General features: G+C 36.6%; 3 protein-coding genes across 3 annotated transcripts; 2 read left to right on the top strand and 1 right to left on the bottom strand.

Moving 5' to 3' along the window:
• Positions 1–208: 208 nt before the first annotated feature.
• Positions 209–2,865, top strand: LOC113227869 (thioredoxin, mitochondrial). The gene is made up of 2 exons (XM_026460942.1): positions 209–504; positions 2,530–2,865. The coding sequence occupies exons 1-2, from the start codon at positions 320–322 to the stop codon at positions 2,795–2,797; spliced, it is 453 nt and encodes a 150-aa protein (XP_026316727.1). The 5' UTR covers positions 209–319; the 3' UTR covers positions 2,798–2,865.
• Positions 2,848–3,599, bottom strand: LOC113228061 (uncharacterized protein C7orf50 homolog). The gene has a single exon (XM_026461201.1). It carries the CDS (start codon positions 3,597–3,599, stop codon positions 2,883–2,885), a length of 717 nt encoding a protein of 238 aa, XP_026316986.1. The 3' UTR covers positions 2,848–2,882.
• A 9,614-nt stretch (positions 3,600–13,213) lies between these two features.
• LOC113228062 lies at positions 13,214–17,343 on the top strand. The gene is made up of 3 exons (XM_026461202.1): positions 13,214–13,770; positions 16,345–16,595; positions 16,944–17,343. Exons 1-3 carry the CDS (start codon positions 13,570–13,572, stop codon positions 17,341–17,343), a joined length of 852 nt encoding a protein of 283 aa, XP_026316987.1. The 5' UTR covers positions 13,214–13,569.
• The last annotated feature ends 4,277 nt before the right edge of the window (positions 17,344–21,620 follow it).

The following is a 21,620-nucleotide window of genomic DNA, read 5'->3' on the forward strand; positions in this document are numbered from 1 at the left end:
CAAATTGACACACATGGAAAACAGTTTAAGAACCGGAATTTTTTTGAAAATGAAATTTGCATTGATTTGATTCACAAACTACATAAAAAAAAGAAAATTAATATGATGGCTTATAGAACTTATGTACAAGTCAAAACTCTTAATAAAAAAATTAAATGAAAATGTCAATGTCACACATTCATTCATTGTTTGACATGACAATTGACAAGAAAAACTAAAATTTTCTTTGCGCCGCAATTTCACTACGAGCTGAAATATTAAGAAGAATAATCCAATATCTTCCTAATTTGTGGAATAATATATAAATTGAATTTCAAAAATGCTTGCAAAAAACATACCAAATCTATTTTTAAGAAGCGCATATTTCTGCAAAAATTCATCGATCGTGAGGAATTTTTCTGTAACATCTGTAAATGGCGAATCTGTGAAAATCCAGAGCACTGATGATTTCAAACAGAAAGTTATCAACAGCAAAGTCCCCGTCGTCGTTGATTTCTTTGCTACGTACGTACAATTTTTTTATCTTCAGTCTCTAGACTAAGCTCAATAAAATTTTATTATTCTTGGATAAGTCCAATGACAGTTACTTAAAGTAAGGGACACTTTGGAAGTGATACGTAGGTACAAAGTCAAGAACATCAAGCTTGATACTTAAGATTTAAAGTCGACTCCATGCCACTTTTAGTAAGAATAGTCCAGTGTCCAGTTTAAAATGCTCTTGACTAGAATGAAAGGCGACCTAATGTTATGCATATCATTTCATGCTTGTGTGTATATATATACACTCCCGGACACATAATTCGAGCCACCTCGCATCCGTATTAAATGCCCTAAGCTTAAACAATGTTCGATTGATTAAGAACTATCCTAGGCAATTTTGAAACTAGTATATTGAAAGTCTTTTCCATAAGCCCTTGTTGTAAATTTGGACTTGCAAAACCGGAGGAAACCGTTTTCTTCGATGATAACACTATTTTTATATTCTAGCCCTTTAAGGCAAAAACGCGAGGTGGCTCGAATTATGTGACCGGGAGTATATATATACAGCCATGGCCAAAAGTATTGAGCACCCTAAAAATCCCGAACGGGCACAATAAGTATTGCAGAAAACAGGTCCTATTGTTAAGGATTATTTTTTCGGCATCTACAAAGATTTAAAAACAATGACCCTCACACCGTAACTAGCAATAAGACACCTGGTGCCATAAAATTTGTCATTTTACGATTTTTGTATTTATTTCTCAGTTCACTACTATCATTCGTTACGTACACATCCAGTGATCTAGTGCGCTTTTGGTATTTTGTTTAGTTCCATTTAGTGATATTGTTGCAATATGCCTAAAAACAACGAACTTAGTTTAGAACAACGTGTGCAGATACAACTACTGCATGAGCAAGGGAAATCACAGGTAGAGATTTGTAAAACTGCGAAATGTTCGCGCCGATCTGTGCAATTAACTATTGAGCGATTCGCCGCTACTGGGTCCCATAGTAACAGATACAGAACAGGGCGCAAACGCATCACCACAGATCGTGAGGACCGAAAGTTAATGAGAGAGTCGTTAAATTGACCTTAAAATATCAAAGTTTCACCAAAGAAGATTGGTCAAATGTCATGTGGTCAGACGAGTCAAACTTTGAGGTGAGTTAGACAATTTCATGTTCTTAAGATATTAAACAATGTGATTTGAAAATAAAATTCAATAACAAAAATATTTTAGATTTCCGAAGTCACTACATTTTTTAAAAATTTCAGATTTTTGGCACACCTGGTGTGACTTTTGTGCGCCGCCGGGCAGGCGAAGAATTTAGTCCAGCCTGTATAGTGCCAACCGTAAAACACGGCGGAGGCAGCATAATGATCTGGGGCTGCATGACTGATTCAGGAGTTGGCGAAATGTTTGTGTGTGAGGGTCGCATGAACTCTTCAAATCAATGTCCTGGAATCTGCGTTGCTGCCCTCATTTTCAACTCTTTTTGGCGATACAAATATGGATGGCGTCAAATTCCAGCAGGATAACGCGCCATGTCATATATCTGCCAGCACTATGACATGGTTTAGAGAAAAAACATTGAGCTTCTGGAGTGGCCTGCCCAGTCTCCGGACCTAAACCCCATAACATTTATGGGGTTTATTAAAGCGCAACATCAGGCGCCACCCAATAAATACAAAGGAAGAACTAAAACGCCGTCTGCGCCAAGAATGGAACGCTATACGTCCTGAAGACTGTAAAAATCTTGTCCGCTCTCTACCAAAAATAATTTCTGCCGTAATTAAGGCAAAGGGTGGACACACGAAATATTGATTTTTATTTAATAAATAGTAATATTAACATGTGTAAATTGTTTCAAATTATTTCATTTTCATATTCCCCAAAAAACTGTGAGTTATCATGGGTGCTCAATACTTTTGGCCAAGGCTGTATATATATATATATATATATATATATATAGCTATTCTTATGAGAAAGACATTTGTAAATTTTAAGTAGCAACATTGTCTCAAAATATTTTAATTACAAATTTCAGTTGGTGTAACCCTTGCAAGTTACTAACACCCCGCTTGGAATCAGTTATCTCTGAGAATAAAGGAAAAGTTGTTTTGGCAAAAGTGGACATAGATGAACAAACAGACCTCGCTCTTGACTACGATGTAAGCTCAGTGCCTGTACTACTTGCAGTCAAGAATGGTAAAGTGCAACAACGCTTGGTGGGCCTACAGGACACTGACAAGTTACGCAAATTTGTTGAGCAAGTGATCACTCCAGAAACCGAAGTCAAGGAGGCCAAGGCTTAAATTACCAACTAGTTCTGAATTGTGATAAAGTATTGTTTGTTAAAATTGTGTAGTTCTAATAAAGTATCTAAAAGAAATCAACATTTTATTCTTGTAAACTTTGTATTATATCCCTAGCTCTCTTATAACTAGTGTCATCTGGTTTTTCTGGTTTGGGTGCAGGTGCATCATCATTTGCATCTGAATTTTTAGTCCCATCACCTTCAGGCTTGTCCTTTTTATCAGTACTGTTTTGAAACTCTGTCCATTCATCCATTGTTTTGATCACCTTATTGGCATCTTCAAGTAACAGGTTGCGAATGTTACCTTGTGCAGATTCAAAGTATTCTAAAAGAGTCTGCCAGGAGGAGTCTGGTACCAAGTGGGAAGAAAATTTGTTTTTGTATAACCACACCTGTTTGGCTTTCATAAACTTCCAGTTTTGTCTATCGTGTTTCCATTGCGACAAGTAACTAATGCATTGGGATTTGAGTTCATCTTTCGCAGCAGCTTGAGCTTCTGCTTGTCGTTGAGCATGTTTTTCCCGCTTCATTTGTCTTATCGACTTTTTGCCCTTGTGGTCCGATCTGTTCGTGGCTATAGGCTGCTTTTTCTTCTTCTTCTTTGAAGCATCTTCTATGTCGGAATCGTCTTCTGAAATTTTTCTTTTGAGGCTTTTATAATTTGGCCCGTCACTTTGGGGCTCATCTTCCGCATCCTCTTCAACATTTTCGGTATCTTCAGAGAACTTTTCTTCGTTTTTGTATTTGTTATGTTTATTCCTGAGCTTATTCTTTCGTTTTTCCTTATTTTTGTTGGGCATTTTTAATTTCTTATATACTTAAAAACCACAGCCACAAACTTCACATTACTTTTTAGGTTATTACTTTATTTTTAAATGTAGTATAGTGGCTTGGCGGTAAAGATTTTGAGCAAATAATTTTTTTCGTGATTTTTTGCATTTCCCAGTTTTATATCGTTTTTATATACATTGTATATTATACGTAATATTTATTATAATTTAAGCACTTCGTTAACGATCAAATAATGTGACAAATTTGTCGTTCAAACTTCACGTTTTCTTCAAACAATGTCGCAAACGACCAAATTAACCATCAAACAAGTTTGACAAACTTGCCTGTACAGCTCGATCATCTTTTCTTATTGTACGTACTACACTATAGTTAATACAAGAGTTGTATTTCTTTGTAATTTATGCAATAAGTAAGAATAATAGAGCGTTTCTGGCATTAACTAAAAAACAAAAGAAATAAGAAATTTGCGTTGGTATTGAGAATGATTAACATTAAGAGAATAACACATCAACGAAAATTGAACCCGGGACCTCCTCACGTTGACCAAATTACGAGTCATCAATCAGTCTATCTTCGTTAATAGCTCCAGATAGTGAAATGTGACAAAATCAATTAGTACATATTATTATATGTACCTATATCTAAAACTATAGCTGTAGTAAGTAGCTTATTACCACTGTTCCATAATAAATTAAACGATTAAAAAAAGTGGTATGAAAAATATATTTACTTTACATACAGGTGAGCAAATTTCCCTGAAATCGTCACATTGAGTGAACATCGTGCTGATTATGAAGAAAAAGTTTTAGTTTATTTTACTTTTTATTGTAAGTTTAACTAAGAAATTATATTATGTTTGCATTACAAAAATTAGTTTCCTAATATATCATAGCGTAATGATTAAAAAATGGGAATTTAATAATAATTAATGTTTATTTTCAGGCAAAAATCCCATTTTACATACAAAGTTGCATAATATAACAGTAATAACATTATACAAGAATAAAATATATGATATGAAACGAAACGAAACGAAACGAAACGGGACGAGACGAGACGAGACGAAACGAAACGAAACGAAACGAAACCAAATGAAACGAAACGAAACAAAACATAAATAAGGTATAACCCATAACAGGTCTTCGTCTAATCTATTTCCTGTTTGCGTCGCGGTGAATGGAACGTCAGTTCTTAAAATTTGGATCAGACATATCGGCGAAATAGCTCTCAGTATGCCGTTATCAGAACAACGTAATCTGTCCTAAAAGGAAGCAATACGAGCCCTGATAAAAGTAAACAGGTCAGGTAATCCCTCCTCGGCCAACATGTTCGATGCACTGCAGTAATGTGGTAACTTTACAAGAATGCGGAAAGCGTCATTGTATTGCACTCTTAGAGTACTTAGGCTCGCTCTTTTAAAGTTAACCCACAATTGGCAGATGTTAAAGCACTGGCAATAAGCCTGGAAAACGTCGGGGATGCGCTCCGGACCCTTTCCCGCAATAAAAAACACCAGTTTTGTGTCTCTAACATTATACTTCAACCCGTGCACATCAGCATAATGTTCACAGACTGATAGTATTTTCCTAAGTCCGTTGATCGATGGACTGAGGAGCACCATGTCATCTGCGTAGCTAAGATTATTTACACAAACACTCGCCAGATGGCATCCGACCTTGGTGCTCCTCAACTCGCCGATCAACCCATTTATGTAAATATTAAAAAGTCTGGAGAAGTCAATTCCCCTGGCGAACACCGCATTCTAACCTATCGACTGTGAACTGGCAATCGATACTAACACAATTTTGACAACTTTACAGGTGAAGAAAAAAAAAATTGATTGCGTCTTTTGTATAGCTCTGATTTATTTTATAAAAATACGTAATTTTTAAATATGTTTATTACACATACACTACGTATTTTTATTTAATAAACCAGATGCTGTCAATATTCCTTTGGCCTCCACACCATACATACATACATACATATAGTTATGATTTTAATTCAAATCGAATCGATCCGATCGAGTAGCCCATCCGCAATATTATACGCCTCGACTCAGTAAAAATGCAGTTTCCTATCGGGAGAGGCAATCAAAATCATGCTGCAGTACTTCAATAGATTTACCACCTTATTTGGCACCTGCGAGTCGTGTAATTTGTTCCAGAGAACCTCATAGTTCACTAAATCAAAGGCACGACTAAGATCCAGGAAATACGCATAGACTGAGGTTTCCCTGCAGGCATAGTAGTTTATAGTCTGTTTAAGACTCATGCTACACTGCGTCTATTTCCACCATCATGACGCTAAACAGAAGTGCATATCGCACTGGATTGCAAAACATGTACTATGTCTGAATAGAGACTGTCAATAAATTAGCATTCACATATTCAAGACACTCATACGTCTCACATTCTGCACAAAGCATAAAATCAATCACAGCCTCTAATTTCATTTTACAAAATTCGTAGTATTTTTCAATTAGACTACAATTGCGGGAGCCCCATCTGATTTTCAAAATTTCTTTTGGCATATTATATTCCGCACTATCTTTACAAATACTAATTCCGTCTAGCTTACAAACTATTTGAGGTGGAAAATGATTTGATGAGAAAACACCGTCCACTACTTCCACAGATAATATGGTTTTCCAGGCAGCCATTGATACTATACAATGATCCAGCTGTCTACGTGAACCGTGAGCGTCACTTACATTGGTGTATGTGTTGAATTCAGCGTACGGAGCTTGAATATCAGCACAAATTAATTCATGCTCCTCGCAAAAAGTTCCTTTCCAAACAAGGTATTCGGATGCGCATTGAAATCTCCCAACACGTACACCCCTGCAGCACCAACTTCATCAACGATGGCATTAATACTAGCCAAGCAGTCCGTAAAATCTGGCACATTATCTATTTTGTCCGTCGGCATGTAAACGTTACAAACTAACACCGAGCCGTCATCAAACACAATACGTATGGCCTGAATTCTGTTAGAGTTGCACTCAACGATCGACAGGAAATTGAGATTTTATCCACATTATTGCCAAACCACCGTAAGGTCTTCCTCTTAGCACACCCACTGACGTACCTACCGACGACATAGCGACACAGCCAAACTCAGCAACTAACTCGGCAGCAACCAGGCTTTTGCAGTGCAACCAAGTCGGCATTTACACATGGCTCTAGCATTTAAATAAATAAAATATGTTAAACACTAATGTGCAGTCAACACCACATCACACTATACTCTTTTGTTCGAATATAGCCTCGGAAGCAATGAAACAAGATCAGTAAATGCTTAGCTTGATAATATGCTGCCGTTCGTTCATTTTATTGTAATACGTATCATTAAAATATCCGAAAAATTGCTGCTTGTTGGATTTTTTTGCGTGGCAGAAATGGTATAAAAGAAGATCCCGACAGAATCCTAGAAAAGATCCCCGCGTTGTGATATGATTAATATTGCATGCAACGCATTCATACTAAACTAGATACGATACAAAAGTATCAAGTGATGATGTATTTCGTGTAGTTAGTATATATTTATTTTAAATCATAATATTCCATGAATATATATATATATATATATATATATATATATAAAATCCTTCAAATCTTAAATCTTTTCTCCTTTCCTCTCATCCGTTTCCTAATGTAAGTAGTCTATAGCCATTATACATTAAAAAAAAAAGACGCTGGTACTGTGAGGGAGGGAGTTTGTTTACATCATAGAGTGGTTACACACGGCGACATTTAGCGATGCCAGTGATACAAACGCGCGATTTCATCGCGACACTAGCGATTTGAAACGCTATTTAGTCGCTTTGATAGACTCGGATAGAGCTCGTCCGGTTCTATCAATAAATGAGAAAACTGATTTTAATATTTCAATAAAGGTTTTTATTATTTATAACGTGAATAAAACACAACTTGACATGAAGAAAGTTCTACGAGGTAACAAAGTAAATTTCAAAAAGAATAACTCTCAATGTCACACCGACCAGTATGTAAAGGATTGCACATCTGACACTACTCATCAATTATTTACACCTGGCTTTCCTTATACTATCAAAAAACCTTGTCAGTCATGAACACTTAGTACACACCCATTTCTCTACGGCAAAACTCATACTTGTCCTTTAACACTGCTTTCGTTAAAGCATCAGCAACCATGCACTTGGTTTCTAAATACTTGAGCTTTATAGTATCCTTTTCTAATGCTTCTCTAATAAAATAATAGCGAACATCAACACGTTTTGTTTGCTGATGTTGCACCGGATTTAGGGCTATTGCCATAGCAGATTGACTATCTGTATGTATCGTGATAGGCAACTCCTCCTTGCCCGTGATTTCATTCAGAAATCGCTGTAGAAATATGGCTTCTTTTGTAGCTTCTGATAAGCTGATGTACTCGGCTTCAGCTGTCGATAAGGGTGTACATCTTTGCTTGGTGCTCTGCCAAGAGTTGGCTCCATTTGCCATCTTGAACACATTGCCGGAGTATGTACCTTCTGTCTTTTATATTTCCAGCGTAATCAGCATCTGCAAAACCTTGAATATTTCTACAAGGCACGTCTTTAGAGAATACAAGTCCCATGCTCTTGGTACCCTTTAAGTATCTCAACATCCTTTTAACTGCGATCCAGAGCACTACACACATTATAACAATTGCAAAATTGACTTATGAAGTTTACTGCATGTGCTATATCTGGCCTTGAACATACAGCTATATACATCAGTGAGGCTATCAGCTCTCTGTAGGCAAAGTTTTCATTTGTACACTCCCTCCCTTTTTCAAATCGTTGTCCAGGAGCTGCTGGTGTACTAACTGCCTTGCAGTTTTTCATCTTGAACCTGTGAAGAAGCTTTTCAATGTAACTATCTTGCTTGATTTTAATGCAACCTTTTTCTTGTTGGATCTCTACCCCAAGAACTAGTTCAGCTTTTCCAAGATCCTTCATTTCGCATTTTGTTTTTAATAATTCCTTAACATTTTGCATCTTCCTCTCATTGTTGTAGAAAATGAGAATGTCATGTACATAAACGGCTAATATTATTAAATCCTTTCCTGTAGACCTCATGTACACACCGGATTCATGTTTTCAGCGCTTGAACTTGAGGCTCTCTAGCTCAATATGCAATTTAAGGTTCCAGAAACGTGGCGCTTGCTTCAGTCCGTAAAGAGATTTATTTAACAAGCACACGTGCTCTTCTTTTCCTTTTTCTGTTTACAGAAATGGCTATGGCTGCTGCATGTAAACTTTCTCATTTAGATCACCATTTAAGAACGCGGTTTTAACGTCCATGTGATCTATTTTTAGACCTAGGTTGGCCGCCAAAGCTATGAGCATTCTTGACGAGCTATGTCTCAAAACAGGAGCAAACGTCTCGTCGTAATCAATGCTTTAGCAAATTATTTGGCTAAAGCCTCGTGCAATCAAACGAGGCTTGTAACGGGTAGTATTCCCCGCTTCCTTTTTGATTCGAAATATCCATCACAAATATCACTTTGTAAAAATTTACTCTCAGTGCCAAAAATGACAGAACAGGGAGCTTCTGTAACTTTTAAAAAAGATAAAGCGTTCGTACGCAACAAGACAGGAGATTTGGTTATGACTGCGGAAAAATGTCAAAACAGTGGTCTCTACTATGTCAAGTCGCAAACCATCGAACAAAATTACGCAGCTACATTTGAAACAATTTCAAACAGTGCGAAGAAAAACTCCTTACTGGAATGGCACAGGAAGCTTGGACATATGAACGACAAAGATCTGCGTCTAGCTCTCAACAAGGAGACTTTGATTGGATTATACTTTGACAAAAAAGAGTCTCTGTCCGACTGTGACGCATGCATTCAAGCTAAAATGACTCGCGTACCAAGCCCTCCACAAAGAACAACTCCTAGAACAACTGAACGTTTGGAGATTGTCCACAGTGACGTGTGTGGTCCTATCACACCTTCTAATGGAAAGAACCGCTACTTCATCACTTTTATAGACGATTACAGTAGATATGGACGTGTCTACTTTATGAAAAACAAATCTGAAGTACTAAATCACTTCAAAACATACAAACGAGAAATGGAAACATTTACTGGAAATAAAGTCAAGCACCTGCAAACAGTTAACGGCACAGAATATGTCAACGGCAAATTTCAAGCCTATCTTCAGGAAAATGGAATAGTAAGACGCTGATCCGCACCTTATACCCCTCACCAGAACGGAATTGCTGAACGCAAAAATCGTACACTGCTGGAGAAAGCTAGAGCAATGCTAATAGACGCCAAAGCACCTATGTTTCTATGGGCGGAAGCCATAAATACGGCGAACTATTTATCCAATAGAAGCATAAACAGTGCTATAGAAAACAGAACGCCATTTGAAAAATGGGTACTAAGAAAACCGTGCGTCAATCATCTCCAGACTTTTGGAACTAAGCTTTTGTGCTTATAAAAGGTCGTGCTAAAGGTCCTAAATTTGCACCTAAAGCGATTCCAGGAGTATTTGTTGGGTACTCTGACACAAGCAAAGCATACAGGGTATATGTTCCTACCAAACGCAAGATATTTAGTTCCAAAGATGTAAGAATTGTCCAGACAAATTTTTACTCAAATACTACCAACAATTTTGACAATCTTACTCAGTCTGTTTCGACCACTCCAACAATTGAATTGAACATTGAAGATACTCAAGATCTACGACAAGATACAAATTCAATTCGAATTGCTCCAGATTCCACTCAAGAAATAGGTGTCATTGATCAAGAATATGACACGGAAGATGAACAGCAAGAATTCTACGAAGTTCCTGATCACGATTCTGAACCCGAATCGAACGAACATGAATCTGAACACGAAATTCCACCACATGAGCTGGGGCAATATAATCTGAGAAACAGATCAGCAATACAGCGACCACAACGGTATGATAACTTTGTACTGGAAGCTGTCGCTGAAGTCGAAAACCTACCGAAGGATCCAGAAACTTATAAACAAGCTATGGAATCTCCTTATAAAGATAAATGGCTCAAAGTGAGATAAATTCACTACACGAAAATCAGACATGGGATTTAGTGAATTTGCCTAAAGGAAGAAAAGCTTTACCTTGCAAATGGATTTATAAATTGAAAACGAATCCAGACGGTTCAATAGATAAATTTAAAGCAAGGATAGTTGTTAAATGCTACTCCCAACAACAAGGCGTGGACTATGACAAGACATTTAGTCCTGTAGCCCGCCTTAGCACAATTCGAGCAATAATAGCAATTGCGGTTAAAGAAAATTTAAAGTTGCGACAATTTGACGTAGCAACTACCTTCCTTAATGGATCAGTCAAAGAAGAAATCTATGTGAAACAGCCTGAAGGGTTTCACGACGGAACCAAACGAGTCTGTAAACTCAAACGCAGCTTATACGGACTGAAACAGGCGCCGCGCTGCTGGAATTCGTGCATAGCCGAGTTTTTACAAGAGGTTGGCTTTCAACAAAGTGAAGCAGATCCCTGCCTATACGTTAGAATTAAAGGACGGTCCAAAGTCTTGATTGGATTATACTATATCGATGACGGGCTAGTTGCGCATAATTCAACTGCAGCAGGAGACGAGTTCATAGATGAACTGAAAGCCAGATTTAAAATTACTACCAAACCTGCCTCTTATTTTCTAGGAATGGAAATTAACGTGTGGGACGTTCACACTATCACAATTTCTCAAAAAGCCTATACAAAGAAAGTGCTACAAAAATACGGCATGACTAATTGCAATGCAGCACCAACTCCTATAACGAAAGAAAATTATACGGGAGAGGAAGAGGAAGCAAATGGAAAATTTCCTTATAGACAAGCCGTTGGTGCACTGGAATACCTATCAGTGGGCACTAGACCAGATATCTCATACGCTGTAAGTGTTGCGTCTAGGAACCTTGGAGCACCTGAAAGAAAGGATGTTGTACTGGTTAAACGTATATTCAGGTATCTAAAAGGGACACTAAACAATGGCCTTACGTTTACGGCGAAGTCACCTCCACATTTAGTTTGCTACAGTGATGCAGACCTGGCTGGCGATCAAACAACTGGACGATCGACGTCGGGATACGTTTGCATGTACTCCGGAGCCGCTTTAAGCTGGAGAAGCCAAAGACAAGGGACTGTCTCAATCTCGTCGGCAGAGGCAGAAATAATGGCTGCCAGTGAAACCGCACAAGAAATATTGTGGCTGAATGCCCTATTAAAGGATATAATCTCCTTAGAAAAACCCGTACTCTACTTGGACAATGAATCGGCTGTGAAACTATCTCATAATCCAAAATATGAGTATCACAAACGTACTAAACATATTAAACTCAAGCATCTCTTTGTATGTGAGTGTGTCACCAATGGGGAACTAGTGAAACAAGTTCCATCTACAACACAATTGGCAGATATGCTCACTAAGCCATTGTACGGTCCAAGATTGGAAGATTTGAGTGGAAAAATTGGACTTAAAAGAATTTCTACATAGAATTACCAAATTCTTAAAAGTTCAGAGGGTGTGAAGAGAATGCATATTCCATCACTCTTCATTGTCTATGCTGTAGGTTGCTATGGTCCAGACCCCGACATAGTTACTCATTTCTGTAACTAGAGTATTATAGGAATTTGGTTAATCCCACCATTAATTTCTCTATAATTCATATTACATAATCACGTTCGTACACTTTTTGTAGGTACTAAATCTGTTCACTCAATATTTAGTAGCTGCTGGTTCCCATAACCTGATAGAGCTCCTCCGGCTCTATCAATAAATGAGAAAACTGATTTTAATATTTTAGTAAAGGTTTTTATTAAATTATATGTAACGTGAATAAAACACAACTTGACATAAAGAGAGTTCTACGAGGTAAGAAAGTAAATTTCAAAAAGAATAACTCTCAATGTCACACAGGCTAGTATGTAAAATATTGCACATCAATGTTCTGACAGACTCATGTGCGAAAAATCTGTATAGGTTTCTGCACATTGTTTTGTTTTGTTAATTGTACATTTAAAAGTGAAATTAAGAAACTAAATAAATAAATAGGCAAATGAAAAACTTACATCGCGTTTGTATTGCTGCTCTAGTCGCGCGTTTGTCTAAAGTTAGACGACTAGCGACTGTATTAGAAAGTGACGATGAAGTCGACGATTGAGCATGCACACCTAAATAATTCCTGTTCACTCTTGCCTTGAAAAGGTCCAAGTTATGTTATTAACGTTCAGGGAACGAATCTGCAGGCAGGGAATTCCACTCCGTAGCCGTTTGCCATATTAATATGGAAGCGTAACGCGTAACGCTTCGTGCGAATCTTTGGAATATCACAACAACGACTAAATCGCTGCAGACGCGCTGCTAACAGGTGCCGTATGTAACTGCTCTTAGGTATTTATTATATAGTGAGCTAGTGAGTGAGTACAAAGGCAAAGAGATACTAGGGTACATTATATTATCTTCCTAATTTGTGATACTTGATACTACGTAAGTAAATAGTGAGTAATATTATTCTATGATCACATAACAATAATTTTTTTCGTAGGTTTCATTATATTGTTTTGTACTGAAAAGAGCTTATCGTTACAAACTTTTATTCTCTATACCTTCAAGACCCCTTAGTTTCCAAAGTGGTCCAGGAGGACCCCCAGAGGTCCACGGGAGACTCGACGGGGGTCTACGTTGGCAAAAAATAATGGAATATGAAAATGTAGCTGCAGGGGGTTCAACAGAACCAGCTAAATTTTGAAAGTGGTCTATGAGAAAAAGTCTTTTAAAACTTAAGCCCTCTATTTTTTTGAAAGGAAATACCTATTTTATGAAAAAAATACATTGAAACACCATTCATTTGGTTTACATACAGTTTGGGAAAATTCCGTCAACGATAAACGCAACCTTTGTCTAGATAAGGCTGTTTAGTATAATTATATCAAATGGAACTCAAGAAAATTCGCGCAATCCTTTATGCAGGATAATGGAACCACTCCAAGAAATTCACCGGGATCAGTGGCCCCAACTTCTCAAAATTTTTGAACAGGATTGGCCTCTGAATGTTGTAGCTTATTGTATACTGGACACTCAAATATCCAATCCTGAACTAAGTACACCATTTAAATTCAGAATTTACGCTCCAGATGGTAATCTTGAATACGGAATGATTGCAATGATAGAAATGGTAAGATTTTTTTTTTCAATAATTATGTGTGGGATGTACGGTCAGTTTAAACTATTTCAGCTGGGGTATTTTTAACCATGCCTACACACTGATTTTGGACACGGGACACTGTTTTGAACCAGCACATTGCCATTAGGTACTGGTAGGTCTCCAAAACGGAGAACAGTTTTAACATAATACAAAAGCAAGTAGGTACTATGGTAACGCAACGCGAAGTCCAGGTGCACGTTTGGCGAGTGTCTTCGTTGTAGTGTTATAGCTAGATCGGTACAATCGACGATTTCGCCAAGTTAAAAGTATTAAAATTTCTATCAAGTCATAAAGAGGATAAAGCAAGAAATTCCCATACAAAAGTTCCGGCGACTTTAATTCAAGTTGTTTTTTTAAGTGTTAGATTCCGATTAAAAGCTTTTGGGCGTTTATCTTTTGTTTTCGTAGAGGTTAATTTCACATTCGTTTAGACATTTTGGAAAAGCATCGATGCGTGTTGAATAAATTCGTGAAATTATTGAATACGCGTTCCATTTTTTTAAAGCAAATTGACTTACTCAGAGAAAGTGATCAACCACTACCTAGCCGTGGAGCTAAGATAGGGTCTACGATGGAACGAGCTCGCCAAGAAGATGCCTATCTATCTATCTATGGTCGCTATGCGCACTGCATCAGGGGTCTACTCCCGTTCTCTGTCCGACTTCCGTCTAAAACAATTACTGTCAAATAAGTATTACTCGACCAAATAAAAAAAACAATGTTAATTATGAAGCTTCATTCGTATCATGTGTCTTTTAATTTGGTCGAGTATTAATCATTCAACAATAATTGTTTCGGACTGATCTCGAACAGAGAACGTGAATAGTAGAACGTGAACCCCCAGTTCCGAATCCGAGAAATGACGATCCGAATTGTCACAGGGAACACTTATCTTTAGGTGTATAAGCGATATTCGTATTTTCTCGGATTCAAAGCGGACTTACTCCACAAGCGACATCCCAAGTGGGGTCCGAGTTTTCTAGATTTGTATAGTCTCGGATTCGAAACGAATAGGAATCGGATGCAGTGCACAAAACGCGCTAAAGATATTCGAGTTCTATGCGCAACATGGCATTAATACAGTGCAAACGGCTCCAAACACGCGTGTATCGACATACATTCAGCTGATTACAATAAAAGTGACTTTCACAACACAGTTCAACTTAGTTTAGCTAATCTGGCGAATCAACGTCTCCGCCTCCATATTTTTTGACCAAAATCAGTGGTGCCATTATTTAAACATTAATCTCCACAAATTACTCTGACCGTCAAACCTAACATGATACAATTTTAATTAACGCACCGTGCGTTTTTGCTTTGCCCGAGCTATGTAGCAGTTGAAATTTTAACCTGGCAAATGAGCCTCGAGAACGACGAAGTTGTGTCCAATAGCACACAACTCCTCCAATTATTTAGTTATTCTTGAATCAGCAGTATGATTTTATGTAACGATATATCCACAATACTGACCTAGGTACTTGCACCAAAACGGGGAAAAAAAATTGAAAAATGGGTACGTACCACGCGAATTGTTCGCGCCCAACGGGCAAGGCGATAAAGCTTGCACCGACTACCACTTAACGAATCGACACAGATTTTTTCACACTTTTTTTGGTTTCAATTCTGTTGTAATACTGTTGTATCAGAATGGTAATTTTCTACGTTGAACTGTATTAGCTAGAACCCCAATTTGACATGTTTGTCGATTAAAAAAACAAATGTTAAATTCAGAAAAAAAAATTTTACCATTGTCCTGTACAGAATGGCAATTTTCTACTTGGATAGAATTCTACTACAACCCCGACTTGACCGAATTGCTAACTATCGTATTTCGATTCCTACGCCACGCCACGCCCGATTTCTAGGATCATGTCACGACTCTGCAAAGTAGCCAATAATGCCATAAGCCTTGGGTGTTATCATGTCGCGCATTTGCGCAGTTTCATGATGCTGGGGTGGCAGTAGTTATGCTACTATACGGTTTCGTATCAAGCTGTAAAGGCTGGAATAATGCACGGTTATCTGGAACCCTGATAAAGCTCAATACCGACTCCTCTTTCCCTTTGTATATATAAAAGAATGTAACCGTACTCACTGCTCATTCTTTCTTTATGGCAGCATTAGCATTATGCAAAACAAATCTAACGTATCTAAAATATCAAATTTGTAAGTAGATAAGTTATTACCATGTAAGCGTTTAGTTGTATTGTAATCTTAAGGTACCTCTCGGTTTTATTTTATAAATAAATAGATAAAGGTTCGTATTTTACCTCAAGTAGTTTAATTATCTCATAAGATAATCCTCATTTGTGTTACAATTTGAGGGATCACTAATGTTCAATTTATTGCTCATTTCAATTCAAATTTAATACGATTGGGATTATTTTTGACCGGCTTCTGAAAAGGATAGTCTCATAAGTGTCACGCCATGTGCATGGTTTTCTAATTAATTAAGCTTTATTTGGATAAATATCACATAATCAATGCAAATTCAAAGTGGTTTCAGTACCTTGTTTTCATTATTTTTTTTCAACTCATGTGCAGTTCACCTATAAAGAAGTAACAATACATCCAACTAAAGGAAGCAGAAAAATAATAGAAAAGGCATTATTAGAAACAAATGTAATAAATTGGAGTCAGGAATTCTACATCTCAGCTGCTAGTGACGAGGTTGTGCAATGTCTGGAGAATATTAAGGATCGAAAAGGAATTACATTATCTTACAATAATACAAATGAACCTCCGACATACATGCAAATGTTGAATAATGATGCAAACTTGTATGAAAATGTATCGTAAGTGACTGATTTATGTCTTCTGCGGCAGCAAAACATAGTCAGGAAATCTCCTTATCATAACTAACGCATTTGCATATTTTTTTTGATTTTGCTAAACAATAAAATGAAACTAAATAACATATAAGAAAAACCACTTACATCTCGTTTCGCTGATTTCAAATTTATGGTACCATGTTAGTAACTCGAGTTTCGCCAAAAATGTCAGTTAGTAAAGAGTAAAGTTATGATAAGGAGAGGAGAAAAAAATTATAATAAATAAAAGGACTATAAAAATACATTGTTGAACGTTAACGTAAGTACTACTACCGCCGTCACAACGAGTTTTAATTATTTTTTTCTCTACAGATGTCCATCGAATACCTACGTTGGTTCTTTAAAACCTGAAGACATAGAAATCGTAGATCAGTGTTGGACTTATCACAGCGCGTTTTCTCATCGTGTCTTGAAAATTTTAATGGAAAATGATTTAACATACGTTCTTTATTCGTATGAAAATAAACCTCTTGCATGGATTGTCATCAATGAGTTCGGTGCTTTATCGCGATTATTTTGTATTGAAGAACAGAGAGGAAAAGGTTATGGTGAACTCATTGCAAAATATGCTGTAAATGAGTGGTTAAAGAAAGGTAAAGTAGCCTTGGGATTTACTATAGATGGAAATTATAAAGCTGAAAATTTGTTTCGTAAATTAAATTTTGAAAATGTAGGAACCGTTTACTGGGTTAAAGTAAACAAAAATAAATAAACACGAAATTTTTTTACGTCTATTTCATTTTGTGTCATCATTTATGGACCTAAACTAAACTGTATGTTTATAGTAATAAATAATTAGAACTGTGAGAAGGGATTTTAAAACAGCTTTTCTTTGGGCCACATGTTTGTTACGTTACAAGGGCTGCAACATTTTTGGGTGATGACCATTTTTTTACGTTTATGGGAACCTGATTTAACATTTATTCCCTATAAATAAAATATAAAACCTAAATATATCAATATTAAAAAAAACTAAATACAGTACGATGTCAGTGGGTGGCCAGCGAACAAGCTCAAGCGCCGAAGAGGGTGGAAGATAAGATTTTTATCAAAATCTTTAAAACCCTAATAATAGTGTTTCCGGCTGCACATGGAAGCTTGGCGAGCCGCAGGGTTAGTATGGTTGGTTTAGAATAAGGAACTCATGATTCGTAAGTATGCGATATCAAATTGAATCACACAACTACACCATTAACATTTCAATTTCAATTTCAATTTCAATTGTTTATTGCATATCACATTACAAAAATGGAACATTAATTGATGGTATACATGCGACGCCCTGCAAGGGTACAGCAACATCTGAGGGCTAAATTCATAAATCACGCTATTTAATTATATTAAATTATTACATTACAACATAATACCATAACATTACATTATTATATCACATTATTACATTGCATTATTCTTAATTAGAAAACTTACTTTATACAAACCATTAATTTCAATAATTATTAATAAGAGATGTCGAAGTATTTTTATTTGTATTATTATTGTTATTTGTCATCATACGTACCATCAAAACTTCATGTAAGTCATAATAACATTTATTAACAAGAAATGCCTTTAGTTCTTTAGTAAATTGTGCAAGTCTTTCCAGGTTTTTGATATAATTTGGTATGTGGTTATAAATTCCAATTAACATGGTGTGCAAGCCAGACGTAACTAATTTCATTTTGGAAACAGGTACTCTAAGCTTGTTTAAGTTTCTGTTATTTCGTTTATCGTTCGTTAGACGTGAATAAAAACTGTGGGTGCTTCCTAACAAATTTACATGACTCGAGAATGTAGAGAGCAGTAACGGTCAGTATTTTGCACTTAACAAAATGAGATCTACAAGATTCCTTTTAGTCTATATTCGTTATTATCCTTATATACTTTTTTTGCAGTATGAACACCTTGTCCACATCACAGGAATTTCCTCATAAAATAACACCATACGATAGCATTGAACGCGCGTGTGCATAATAAGCCGCAAGGAAGGTCCTATAGTCTGTTACACGTTTAAGGTGTTGTAGTGCGTAAATAAAAGAAGATAGTTTATTTAGTATTTTTGTACATGTTCTTTCCAATTCAAATGTGTATCCAGATCTATTCCTAGCAATGTAGCAGAATTTAGAATTTCTATTTTAGTATTTCTATATTTATACGATATTTGTAATGCTGATTTTTGATAGGGTTTGAATTGGATGATTTTAGTTTTGTTGAGGTTAAGTTGCAAGTTGTGTATACCTAGCCAGCTTACAATTTTATCTAATGTTAAATTTAATTTTATTTCTAGATAGAACATCTTATTCCAAAGACCACAAATTACACTGCATATTTGAATTTTTATCCGTGTATCCCAATAAAGAAAACTATTTCACAGCTAGAGTAGAGTAGAACAAATTCAAAAAGTATGTGGGAGCACAGGTGTATCAGGAAAAAATAATTTTGAGACTACGGTACGTGTTACAACACAATAACATTGTTTTTTTAATCTCATACAAACTCTTTTAACACGAAGTTAATTTCTGTAGCGTTGATAAACAGCGTAGGCCATAGATTTAGTAATAAATCTATGGCGTAGACGCGTGGACCCAAGGTTTGCGCTGTTTATCGCTAATGATCTTAATTACCTGTCTTGAATATGGTATGGTATTGGTGTATCGGTCTGGTGTGGTGCCTATTTTGCATGTCTTGAGTATTTCATTTCGAATTCAAGATAAGCTAATCTTCAACCATAAAAAAATACGACCAGCGTCTTCTTCACTCTACACTAGTCTACCCGATACCCGTCTAAACTCTCTCATATACTCACTCAGTATGTATATACTGGATTAATATACTATTAGAGGTTTGACCACTCTCGGAACCGTTGCCGAGTAGACATCTACCTCGGACAATCTCTCCAATTATAAATAAAATAGGTCAATCGTCGAATCCGACTCGGTTGGGCAGCTTTCGAAAAGCTCCGGGAAGTCTTCTCGTCAGTAATACCGCAGTCCTTAAAGACAAAATTCTTCGAATAGTGCGTGTTGCCAGCGATGATCTACGGCTCTAAGACGTGGTCACTTACTATGGGCCTCATAAAAAAGCTCAAAGTCACTCAACGAGCTACAGAGCGAGTAATGCTCGGCATTTCTATACGTGATCGAATCAGAAATGGCGAGAGCCGTAGAAGAAACGATAGTCACCGACATAGCTCGTAGAACTGATGGTGGTTGGGGCAGAAAGGTACTAGAGTGGAGACCTCGAACCGGAAATGACCGGAAGGCGTTCAGCGGGACGGCTCAAGATGGACGGATAACCGGTAAGGGCGGCGGGTAGCCGACGGATTCACGTCGTGTCTGACCGGCTAGTCTGGCAATCTTCGGGGGATGCCTGTGAGGCTGTGGACGTCTCCTTGCTGATAATTATGATGATGATGAACCACCCCCTGCCCACTACCTCCCGTCTATATATTCTTTGTAAATAGTCCGAAACATGTCGCGTAGTTCTAAATCAAAAAATCGTCCAATCAAAGATAGACGACGTGAGACTCGTGGTTCTCATGCTCGACGCTGTGATGATGATGTGAAGGGTCGTTTTCAGATAACCTCCAAAAATGTGTCCCTTTCAATAACTTTTATGTAATTACATGAATGAATAAGCATTATTTATTTAATATGATTGCTTGCTTACACAGATTACTGTGTTACACATAAAAAGACTACTTCACTACGTCACAGTAATAAATAAAAATGAAAAAAGTGGGCACTTTCTCATTCATGGGAGCCGGTTCCACGTCGTAAGGTTCCACGAAGAAATAATTAAACACTCGTGGAAATCGCAATATTTCCCGTCGAGGATAAACTCTAATAACTTTCACGTCGGATACATACCGTAACTTTCCAATTTATTATAAACAATGTTTTATTGGGAATACAAAATGTGTTTCAATTTTTCTTACCATTAGTGTCACTTCAACTAAAAGCCTCTTAATAACAAAAGTTAATACCGCATCACCTTCACCCTTCGCACACGTGAGAATCCTGTCAGATTGGAGTGTACACAGTGAAGTAACCTGTGCATCTCCGTTTTAGCAAAAAATCGCCTTAAATACCAATTTCAGCGCTAGTGACTAAATCGTTCTCATTCATGTAAAGCAATCTATCTAAATAAATATTAAGTAATAGTTTTATAAAATTTATTGTATATCAATCAGACAAAGGAACTTTAAAATCCATGCACTTTTATAACGGTCCAACATATTTTACACACTTGACAATTAAAAATGTATTCAAATATCATTATTGTCGCTCTCGTTCTTGTCTACTTTTAAGTCAAATAGTTACAACTACTACCAAACATTTACTTGAAATATAACAGTTAGATGGTGATAGTAGTGGTGATGACGGTGGTGACGATGATGATGGTGATGATGATGACGATGATGATGGTGGTGATGATGACGATGATTGTGATGATGATGGGAATAGTAATGATGCTGATAATAATGGTGATCATGATGATGATGTTGACGGTGGTGATGATGATGTATTGATGTACAAGAAAGTTTATATGACATTAACAAAATACTTCTTTAGATTTATGTATTAATTACATATAGATAGATAGATGGTCTTACACGGATGAGAAGGATTTTGATACAAGAAGTTATATTAAAATATTTCTTAAATGTTAAATGTTCTTTTTTAAACGATAAAATGTGTGTTGTAATAATAATTTCTCATTACTGTGCCGTCTTTCTCATTTCATGTTTATGAGAAAATCATTCGTGTTACTGTAATCTCATTCGTGTGACCTAAAATATCGTTGTTTTTTTTTGTTGTATTTTACTTAAATATTTCTGTGATTTTATAATTATTGACATTGCTTGGACTTATTTATACGTTTAAGACCTTAAAACCAAAAGAAAAAAGGGTTTTACAAAAATGACGAAAAAAGTGCCATTGAAATTCGAAAAGTGAAATTCACCCATAAATGCACTATCGGCTGAAAATA

This window comes from Hyposmocoma kahamanoa, unplaced genomic scaffold (assembly GCF_003589595.1).
Source record: "Hyposmocoma kahamanoa isolate Upper Pololo Valley unplaced genomic scaffold, ASM358959v1 220, whole genome shotgun sequence".
Classification (NCBI taxonomy): domain Eukaryota; kingdom Metazoa; phylum Arthropoda; class Insecta; order Lepidoptera; family Cosmopterigidae; genus Hyposmocoma; species Hyposmocoma kahamanoa.

What these genes read in the sequence shown, in the direction of transcription:
- LOC113227869 (XM_026460942.1), top strand. Translation starts at nt 320, where the DNA reads ATGCTTGCAAAAAACATACCAAATCTATTTTTAAGAAGCGCATATTTC. An exon ending in GTCGTTGATTTCTTTGCTAC is followed by an intron (nt 505 to 2,529) that starts GTACGTACAATT and finishes TACAAATTTCAG; the next exon opens with TTGGTGTAACCCTTGCAAGT.
- LOC113228061 (XM_026461201.1), bottom strand. Translation starts at nt 3,599, where the DNA reads ATGCCCAACAAAAATAAGGAAAAACGAAAGAATAAGCTCAGGAATAAA.
- LOC113228062 (XM_026461202.1), top strand. Translation starts at nt 13,570, where the DNA reads ATGGAACCACTCCAAGAAATTCACCGGGATCAGTGGCCCCAACTTCTC. An exon ending in TGATTGCAATGATAGAAATG is followed by an intron (nt 13,771 to 16,344) that starts GTAAGATTTTTT and finishes ACTCATGTGCAG; the next exon opens with TTCACCTATAAAGAAGTAAC. An exon ending in AACTTGTATGAAAATGTATC is followed by an intron (nt 16,596 to 16,943) that starts GTAAGTGACTGA and finishes TTTTCTCTACAG; the next exon opens with ATGTCCATCGAATACCTACG.